The sequence below is a fragment of the Myotis davidii genome, unplaced genomic scaffold, assembly GCF_000327345.1.
Source record: "Myotis davidii unplaced genomic scaffold, ASM32734v1 scaffold657, whole genome shotgun sequence".
Classification (NCBI taxonomy): domain Eukaryota; kingdom Metazoa; phylum Chordata; class Mammalia; order Chiroptera; family Vespertilionidae; genus Myotis; species Myotis davidii.
The window spans coordinates 383,766-394,950 of NW_006287917.1; the positions used below are offsets into that span (position 1 = coordinate 383,766).

General features: G+C 37.7%; 1 protein-coding gene across 1 annotated transcript in view; it reads right to left on the reverse strand.

The window, feature by feature from the left end:
* Positions 1-380: 380 nt before the first annotated feature.
* TYR (tyrosinase) overlaps positions 381-11,185 on the reverse strand; it is a 68,672-nt gene continuing 57,867 nt past the window's right edge. The window contains exons 4-5 of the mRNA XM_006759763.2: positions 7,128-7,309; positions 381-1,019 (exon numbers count right to left, since the gene is read on the reverse strand). Of these exons, the coding sequence (XP_006759826.1) occupies positions 784-1,019; positions 7,128-7,309 (418 nt within the window). The 3' untranslated portion in view covers positions 381-783. The remainder of the gene's footprint in view (positions 1,020-7,127; positions 7,310-11,185) is intronic.

Sequence of the window (11,185 nt, forward strand, 5' to 3'; positions counted from 1 at the left end):
GATGCATGATGCCAGGGGAGGAAGGTCACCTGGGGGAGAGGTCTGATCTTTCCAATTTTGCTAGTTGCCAGATACCTAGGACTGTCTGCCCCGGTGACCTTGTGTACCTGGCCTATTGTTCCTAATCTGCTTATGCCTATCTACTGCCTCCTACACCGTCAACATATTTAACGAGCACATTTTGAGACAGGCACATAGCCAGATCTGTTGAAGGGCAAGGCCCTTGTTTTCAGTGACCTTCAAAAGTATAGTCAGGACTGTGGCAGGAAAGAGAGGAAGGTTGTTTTATATTTAATGTTTATAAACATTTCGGAGCAGGACTATAAAATGTAAGGGAAACATTATGCTTCCTGAGAAAAATAAAAATGCCTTTCTCAAGCTCAAGGAACTCAGTATAAATTTGTTACTATTTTATTAAAGCCAAAGACAATAAAAGAGAAACACCATTAAACAATGAGAAGGAAAGAATTAAAAGGATTCCCACATTTTATAAGTTTATCCAGATACAAGTAACAGTTATGAAAGACCAAATAGCATTCTTTCCTTGAAAATATGGGGCTTGAGGGAAATTGTCAAAAGGATGAACAAAAACCAGCAAGGCCAGCACGGGTGTGTTCTATCTGAGATAGAAGAGGGGTTCACTTTGTATTAGATTACAATTCTGATAATGGTTTTCACAGGCAAATACCAGGGATTTCTGTGGGGACATGCCCTGGGGACTTGAACAGCATTTGAATCAGAGAGAGGTCTGGCTTTCTGGCCCTACTCTAGTGTCTAAGCCTTTTATAAATGGCTCTGGTACAACAAGCTGTGGTAATCCTCCTTTTCCAGGAGGAGTGGCTGCTGTTCTTCAGAGAGCTGCTTTCTCTTTCGACGATGATGACGACACAACAGGCCAATGAGCCCTCCCAGCACAGCCGTGAGGACAGACCCCATTACAGCCGCCCCAGTGAGCCATGGCCAGATCTGCCTTGCTTGTTCTAAGTAGGGCTTAATGTAGTCTTGAAAAAAGTCTGGATCTGAAATAGAAAGGCATTCAATGTTTTACAATTGCTGTGGTCATCACCACCATCACCATCACCACCACCACCACCACCACCACCACCATCATCATCATCATCCTTGCATAATACTTTGGAGTCAGATGTTTGAGTTTGAAAGTCAGCCCTGCTACTTATCAGCTATAAGAGCTTAGGGAGGTTATACCTAATATTCCTATACCTTAGTGCAGCGGTTCTCAACCTGTGGGTCGCAACCCCTTTGGCAGTCGAACAATTCTTTCACAGGGGTCGCCTAAGACCATCCTGCATATCAGATATTTACATTATTATTCATAACAGTAGCAACATTACAGTTATGAAGTAGCAACGAGAATAATTTTATGGTTGGTTCACAACCTGAGGAACTGTATTTAAAGGGCCAGAAGGTTGAGAACCACTGCCTTAGTGTCTTAATCAGAAAAATAGGAAAACAATAATATCACCTTGTTGGAATGTTTTAGAGTATATAGATAATATATAATCTGTAAATTACACAGTGCCTGGCCCCGAGACAGTTTACTCAAACTCGTTGAGCTATTCTAGTATTTGTCTCCCAATTTCTAAATAACAGGCAAATATTGCTATCTCTTAATTATCAAGTTTATCTCTGGAATTCCTCAAATGTAAATAATGAGTTTGGTTCTCTTACAACTTTTTTAAAAGTTTTAAATTCTTTATTGTGAAGACATATCTACATATGCCTTCTTTTCCCCCATTGACCTCTCCCCACCCGCTCCCACCCCCCAGCACATGCCCTCACCCCCCTACTGTCTGTGTCCATTGGTTAGGCTTATATGCATGCATACAAGTCCTTTGATTGATCTCTTAGACCCCCTTCCCACCCTCCCCTGCCTTCCCTCTGATGTTTGTCGGTCTGTTCGATGCTTCTCTTACAACTTCTTTTTTTGATCTTGCCAATATAACAAAATCATGATTTTTATTAGTTTTAGAGTTTAGATATTATTCATAAGTTGAACCAAGTATTATGCTATGATTACATTTCCTTTCTTACATTATTATTCCTGGAAGGTAATAATTTATGGTATCCTTTTGTTTGATTTTGAAGTACCCATCACTATGTATCAGATAATCTAACATATTCTACATCCATTTTGTAATACAAAGGAAAGAAGAGTTCACATTGGGCTTCACCTTGCAGCAAATTATGGCTATGTGACTCAAGTGTTGACCAAAAGTAATATATGCAACTTTTGGGTAGTATCCTTAAAAAGAAATGGTATGTCTCTTTATTTTTTCTTATTTAGCTGGATTGTGGTTAGTGTCTTAGCGAACCATCATGGATCACGTGGTCCAAGTTAAACCCTAGGTCTTGTGGAACTATAAGAAAGGAGTGGCTCTGGTTCCTGAAATTATAAAGTGGAAACTGGACAACATACCAAGACTGTTATTTGAGCAATACATTAACTTACTTAAGCCTTGGATATTTGAAACTAGATCTGCTCCCTGTGCCTACCTGTCCACCCTTGCTGATGCAGGAACTATAACTTTCCTTTATGACCCCTTTCCTTCGCGATAGGCAGTTCATATGCGGTGGACCACTGACTTAAGATGGGCCAATCATAATCATTACTCAGGATTCACTGTGCTGTGACTGAGAGTCCATGGCTCAGGAGCTGATCACAGACTCGGCATGTGGAAGACAGGAAGAAGTCAGCACACTCCCCAAAGCAGAGACCAGAGCCAGAGAAGAACAAGAGTCAGAGAATGAGAGAGGCCGTCTTTAGGGTGCTTAGTTCCCTGCTTCTCCCTGTCCCTCACTGTCAGCCCAATTTCTGCCTTTCCTTGAATTTTATAAACCTGTAGATTCCCTTTTCATCTGCGTTGATTCCTATGGAGTTTCTGCCTTTTGAATTTCAAAAAGTTCTAATTATTTTAAAAGTTAATTACATGCCTCCTACAATAAAGATAGAGAAGCACCTTCACATGTTCTGGAGTTACAATTATATGTAAGACGTACATAAAATAGAAATGAGACCCACAAACCAAGGAGAAAAGGGATTTTTGTTTAATAGACTAAACAAAAATTTGGCTAGCAACACAAAGGAAAATTTAAAATGAGAGTCTCACTGTTGACCATAAACTTAGTAAGGCTCAGAAAAATTAAAACAGGGATGTTGTCTTGTAATCAGGGGAATTTATTAAAAACTGATTGTATATTAAAGCCCAGTATTCATTCACAGGAGGTAACAGTGCAGCTCCTGTGGTGTAAGTGGGGCTATAGGGCTAAAGCCCTGTCCACTGCTGCTAGCTGCCTTCTGCCCGGGCACTGTCCGTTTGCCCGCTGTCACTAAGATCCCTCTAAAACGCCTTAGAACTCATTAAGCATAATTCAAACAATATGGAAATTTAGTGTTTCTTTTCATCAGGAAGGGACGATCACTTGCAAATGGCACACATGAGGTAAGTTATTAAAAAAGATGTATAAGTTGGAGTTATAGTAATTTATATCTAAACAATGAAAGCAAACAAAGGTACAAGAAAAAAAGAAATTTTAAAATGTGAAAACTTTTTTCATCAATTTTTAATATATTTTAAAATTATCTTGAAAATGGGACTGCAAAGGCCTAGCATATGTTGCTATTAATCACTTTAATATATAGTGCATTTAAGATATCTGAAAAAATGCAGAGTAAATAGAGGTTACATAATAAATATGATTTCCTTTAATTTTAAAAGAATTTAACTAGAAATAAATGATAAATACTGTTGAGCCCTTCCTGTGACTTGAGCCTCCTCTTCCTTTCCTCCTCCAATGGGTTTGGTTGCCTTTCAGTAAAAGGTACCCATTTGGACACGAGGGAAGGAGCAATGAGGTGGAACATGTGTGTGAATGACACGTGTGGGTTAAAGGAGGACCCTTTCCTCCATGGAGTAATAGAGAGATAATTGGTTTGGAATATCATATTTGCCACTTACTAGCTTTGTGACTTAAAACCAGTCACTTTATCCTTCTGGTCTCAATTTACTCACCTACCAAACAGAATAGAAATGACATAGCAACTTATTTTCCCTTTGTCTCATATCACTCCCTTTCACTCCGTAACAAAAGCAACTATGGGGTTCCTTCTGTGTCTGGCCCTGCTCTTGTTGTTACTGTCTCAGAGAATTACATCACCATTCGTTATTTTCACAGCCCAGAAAGCTTAAAGGCAGCCCTAGTATCTCTTCTTTTCTCACCTCATATAAAAATCCTTTTCTCAAATTATGTAAGTTTTCTTTGCAAAATAATATCAAATTCTTTAGTGCTTTCTGCCTCCTTTCCTACCACCCCCACTGCAAGCCAAACTGCCTTCATCTCTCCCGCAGACACTTATAATAGTGTTTTCACTGGCCTCCCTAAATATGCTTTGCAACTGCTACAACCTTTCTATATGCTGCAGGAACAGTGATCTTTTATAAACTCTAATTTGACCATGATCTGTTTACAGTTTATTAAGGATTCCAGTATTCTAACATTATAGCCAAAATCCATAATCAAGAGGAGCCCTTTATCAAATAATTAATTCTTCCTCATACTGATATCCTCTGAAACGTCGCTTTGTTGATCTCTAGAAATGGGACATCTCTAATTGAGTCATTAGGTGAGTAGTTGTTTAAGGCCTTTCTCTCCCATGAGGATGTAAGCTCTGTACAGATAGAGGCTGTGTTATTTGATACTGTATCCACAGTATCTTAGACTACATCTTGTTCAAGGTAGTTATTAAACATATGTATGCAGAAAGGATAAATAAATCAATAAAACCACTTAGAAAAAAACCCGAGTGTAATAGAAGACTTGACACATGTAAAAATACATGTAAAAAAATGACCTGGGTGTTAAGAGGGATGACATTTTTCTAACAAGCTTTATTTGTATTGGTTAAGAGATACCACCCCATGTGATAAATATCACTTAAACTCAAACTAATTCATTGATTTCACTCCATACCAGATACCAGTTGGTACTTAGGAAAAGCTTTCAAGATATCAATCCTGATCTTGTAAGGCTCCCAGCCGAGGTGGAGAAGGGAAAGATTTATCCTCAGGAAAATAGCCATGTAACTCTAGTAAAGGAATGGATAAACATGGCTACATATATGTATAAATGATTTGATATCCGAGAGTTTGACAAATGAATAAATAGCATCAGGATTTAGCCAGAGAGAAGAGCATATTCAAAAACATGAGTCAATGAAAGCGTCTGGCATGTTCTAAAATGGAAATCATAACAACCCTAAGTGATGAATCTTTGGAAAGCCATTATCAGTATGCTGCCCTCACTATGTACTATGGGTATTCACACAAGAAAGGGAAAGCGTTACACGAGACTGCCCCTCTTTATGACCCACTCCCCTTGCCACACCTCCACAGTGTGCAAAATCCCCTGTTCTCCTAAGGTTTTCAAAGATCTGATCTTCTCTGCCAGCCATCTCAGTGTGCCTTCCATTGGCTATGACATTCAGATAAATCAAAATAGGTCAGCTGAACTCACATCTGTTTAGTGGTTCCCCAACGGAGAGGAAAAGGACAAAATGCACATTCTCTCGTTGACCCTACATTGTGGTTCTGCTCTGCCACATACTAGGTGGACTAGGACAAGTTGTTTATAGTCTTTAAGCCTCTGTTTTCTTACCTTGAAAAAGAAATAACAGTACCTACTTCGCAGGGTAGTTATGAATGTTAAAGGAAATAATGTACACAGCCTCCTAGAGGAGTTCTCGGAACATAAAAAAATACTATGTGTTAGCTACTGTGGAATAGCTAAATTTAGCTCCTCTGTGTACTTTCCCATAATTCATACTACTCTAATAAGGGAATTTAGCACTTGATATATGTGATAGCACTTTCCACCTTTAGTTTTCCTGCTATCCTTTTAGTTTAGGGTATTCCCTGCCCCTTTTTATCTGCAACCTTCCTGCTATTCTTTCAAGGTCTTGTCTTGTCTTTCTAGATGGAACTGCTCAGAAGTCATTGTTTTCTTCTCTGTAAAGGCTATGACTCTCTTACTACACTTAACACAGCCTACGTTTCATGGTTTCTTGCACAGTTGTCTGACTTTCACTTTGAATTTAGAGCTCTTTGAGGTCTGGAACTAGGTCAGTCATTATGTCACTAAAGTCCAGCACAAGAGTTGATAAAAGTCACTCATTTGTTCATTTTATTTATCCATTTGTTTTCACAAATTATCACTGAATATAATAAAACGTCAATGCCTGTTGAATACCTCTTACCCACAAACCACATGCTGTTTTGCAGGTTTTGGATGTTGACCTTCTTAGAGTGGAAGCATTGTGTAGTACAGTGTTGATAGCACACTCCTCCACACACCGGTGTTTAATATTGGGAAAGTCACTTAAATTCTCTTCATATTAGTATTCTCACCTCTTTCTAGTGATAATGAGTCTTACCTAATATGAGGTTGGTTAATAACGCATGTATGGAATCTGCATGTAGCAAGCTCTCGAGTGAGGGGAGACATTACTCTGTTCATTATCAAGAAGTTACTGATATAGATCTACTAAAAAGGGGTATTTAAAACCCAGATCTAATTACAATTCTAGAGTTTTATATCTCTATCTTAGTCATAGCATAGCAGTTATCATAAGTTGTTCTTATTATTTGGGTTTGAATAATAAAATGTCCATATTTTTTCTTGGTAACCCAGCAGGGAGTTCCCAAAGATGATTTCAAAACAGCTACATGCACTAGGCTCCTTAATCAAAATATCTATATGAGATAATTTGATTCCAGTATTTGAGGTTAAAAACTGAGATTCATGGACTTGAAGTCACACCACAGTCAGCAGATAGTCATATTTCAAGCCCATTTTCCCCATTGATTTTAAGTCTAGTCTCTTCCCATGGCCTTCATGTATGAAATGTATATTAAGCAGAATGAATATGAGTTGGAAAACCCTTGCAACTTGGTTCATGTAGTAATAACTTGGTAATAAGTTTGGGGCTGTAATACACTTTCCCAATTTAAAGGATTTGGTGATAACGTTGTATAAACATAGGTTTTGTATTCTCTCAGAAGAAATCGGTCACGCTTTATTCAGCAATTTATGTGAAAGAAATTGAACTTTACCAGTTTCTTGTAGGTAGCTATAGTCATAGCCCAGGTCTCTGGATGGAATAAAGAAATCACCATTCCTGTAGAGGGGTATGAAAGGAACCATGTAGGAATCCCGGTTATGTCCAATGGGTGCGTTGGTTGCTGGATAAACTTCTTGAAGAGGACGGTACCTTCGGAGCCACTGTTCAAATATACTGCAGAGGAAAGGATTATTCAAACTCAGAAACATATCATTTATAAAGGAAATATTTGGATTTCTTAAAGTAAAATAACAAGACATATCTTAAAATCCCAAGACATGGAAAGATGCCAAATATATTTTTCATTTTTTGCAAGTATTCTGTAAAGCACCAGTTCATGCTGTCAGGCCCTGATGAAACTCATTCGTTTGAAAGAAATATTAGAGAAAACTTTGAAACAGGAATTTTTTTAGAAGATAAATGAAACTTACATGATAGGTTTAGATCCTTCAGAATGCTGCAGAACAAGGGTAATTATTGGTTGAGTGACAATTGAGTCATAGTTATAAATTAAATATGTTCCCGTGTCAAAGAACGTTAGCCCAAAGAAAGAACGTACAAAACTAAATTGAAATTCATAATGGAATTATTAATTATTGGTCATTTTTTTGGTCATGGTTGGGAACTTTAATTATTTCAACCTTCTTGTTACGCTTGGTGATGTATATGCTGAATGAATCTTGGAGGAGAAAAAGCTCACCTCCCACGAGAGGCTAAAAATACTTACTTGGTTTCCCAACTCCTCCTAAGCTAGAGTTTGACCAATGATTAATATTCAGCCAATAAGGCATACCCTCCCAAGACTTTGAAACGACACATACTGACACAAAGAAGCAAGGACTATTGAAAACGAGTTGAGTAGTGGTCAGTGGCAATTGCAATAACAACATCCAGTTTTTAGGATCAGCGAGGCCAAAGGCACCAGGAAAGTACTTACTGTCCAGGGGTACCCTGTGTTCTATAGCATCATTTTGGCAAATGACTTGGCTGCTGCCCTAACTCCCTGATTCCCACCTGGTTTTGAACCTGTTTCTCCATGATTTCCTGACCTATCCATTATCCTCTCAGCAAATTATTTTCCTATTTAAATCAGGGAAGTTAGTTTCTCTTGCATTCAATTAAACTCTGGAGCAATAGCTAAAATATTAAGAGACCACAGAGGTCCAGTAAGAATGAAGTAGAAGCTAAAGCTCTCGCAGAATTTACAGTGGGTCATTAGTAGTGTGACAAGGAGAATGCCTTTGGATTATCAGGCTATGTAACACGGAAGGAAGAACACTAGATCTGGAGTCAGGGAACTCCCAGGAGTTCTAGCTCTGTGGTTTAAGAACTGTATGACTTAAAGCAAATCGCTGAAACTCATGGAGACTTAACCTTCTCATCCTTAAAATCAAAGTAATAATATTTGTCCTGTCTGTTTCCAAAGGGATTATTCAATGTGATAGTTTTTATGAGAGTGAAAAATAAGTAAAGCTATTTTTACTTAGTCTAAAGTAGGAGGTAAGAGGCTAGGATATGGTCACAGGGTGAAGTCTTTTAAGAAGGTGATGCTTTGAAACAGGAATTAAAAAAAGTTAAAAACACCCCCGCACACATTCTGAACAGTTTGAAAGACAATAAAGAAGAGAAGAAGGAGGCCACACAGCAAGAGTGGTGATCATTTTTCTGCGATGGAAACACTTATATTTGCGTAGGGAATCCGGACTTCACATGCTAGCTCTGGTCAAAGCTGATTTCTAATTGTGAATTAACTGAGGTATCAGCAGGCCACAGATAGACACTGAAAATATCAATTGCTCTCTCAATTGCTCAATTATTAAATATGTTGACTGCGTACCTACTGTAGGTCAAGTTTTGGAGAAACATGAAACTGTAAAAACCTGAGTTTTGTTGTTTGTGACAAGGGGACATTTGTAAAATTTCTTAATCTGTTTGACTTTCCTTTTCTGCATCTTCCAAATGAGAATAATATTTATGACATGAAGGTATTGTGAGGATTCATTAAAATAACCTAGGATACATGACTGAGTGCTTGACAAATGGTGGGCAGAAACTGTCATCATCCCAGCCCCCTTCTTTCTCCTCCTCATTACTAATGTTACCCTGGAGAACTTTCCAGTTGGTGAGAGACATGAGACATGCTGTAACAGAGGTGCTGAAGCCATGTATATGTGAGCTGGATGTTTAAGAATGGTTATTATTTTGCTAGGCAGAAATGTGAAAGGAGAGGATTCAAGAAGATTAGTTGTTCTATGTGTGCCTCCATTTCCTCCAGTAATTTGAGGAAATGGAGGCACACATATTTGGGGGCTTAACAAATAAACCCCCAATTCTGTTCAGTTCCTAAAATGATATGAATTAGTCTTTTTGTTTTAACTTCTATAGTGTTCTATTCAAAAGCACTATTTATTCATTATACAGGGTTGAGCAAAAGTAGGTTTATAGTTGTGAGTATACGAAACACAGAGGTTAGTCTTATATTATTATTTATTCAGTATTGTATTATTTTTCATATGAATAGCTGTAAACCTATTTTTCCCCACCCTATATACAGTTCAAAAAATATAAACAAGCAAAAAAGAGAACAACAAAAAATTACATTTAATTGCTCCATATTTTGTTATATCTAGTTTTAAAACTATGTATATATAACACATATATTTTAACAAAAATAATTATACTGTAGATAATGTTTTACAAGGCATTTTATTTGTACTAAATCGTGTTTAATCAATGTTTACTGGTATTCAATTGGTAATAAATCTATTTTTAATGGGAAGGAGGTTCTCTGATCATTAATCTTTCCCCTACCCCTATTAAACTGACTGATTTAGGAATAGCCCAATATACAATGAGTTAATAGACAAAGGCTCAAGGCAAAAATTGTGCCTTTTGTCAATTGAGAAAAATGACTACTATAGTTCAATTTATAAATCTTGCTTCTGCCCAGAAATAAAAAATTCCTTACCTAGATAAGACAAGGACATCAATTCTTAGCACCAAAAGGTTTAATGGATGAAATCATTAATGTGCTCACCCACCTTATCAACCTTTTAAAATGAAGGTATTAATCTTGATTAAATTCTCCATTGGTGGTTCTCATCATCGGTTAATTTCATTGAACCATGTCTAAAATGCCTCGCTTTGGAATACTAATGTTTAACTTAGATAATCACACTGCCTTTTGGGGGGGAGGGTGTGAATATCCTCTTACCAAAGATTCATTTAAACTAGGGAGACCTCATTTAGTCTCCAGACTCTGGGAAAGTTTGAAGGTATCTTAAATCAAGATTTGAAGAATGAGTATTTAGAGAAATGGTAGAGGTGTTCCAGAAGACTAGGATATATTTTGCAAAGGGTTTTTGATGAGAGGTACAAAATAAGTTCAAGAAACTAAAAAATGACCATTATGTCGATGGAGAGTGAGGAGAGAATCATTCTAAATGAGGCTACAGAGAATAATAGGACCTGAATCATGAAAGGGAATGGATGCCACATGAGAAATATTTGTAGTTTTTCCTAAGAGTACTAGGAAGCCACTGTTTGTATCTGGGGTGGTGGGTATTAACATAAACAGATCATAATTTTTTAAAATATATTTTTATTGATTTCAGAGAGAAAGGGAGCAGGAGGTAGAAACATCAATGATGAAAGAGAATCATTGATTGGCTGCCTCCTGCACACCCCCCCACTGGGGATTGAACCTGCAACTCAGGCCATGCCCTTGACCGGACTCGAACCCGGGACCCTTCAGTCCATTGAGCCAACCTGGATCCACTGAGCCGAACCGGCTAGGGCTCCCTTTGGCTATTGATGTTGTAAGTGGAGAAGAAACGTAGAAAAATTAAATTTTTTGGTAATGACATTTAAAACTCTGAGATCTGATGTATTTACATTGCGAAATTTGTTTTTCTTATACTTTCAATTAATTTGTTTTAACGAAGTAAGCCAAATGCAGAGAACCGTCAAATGACAGCTTTCACTGCATTCCAGAGTTACAGATTGCACGGTTGCTGCTAGACACACCCACACACCCACCCACCCACCCTT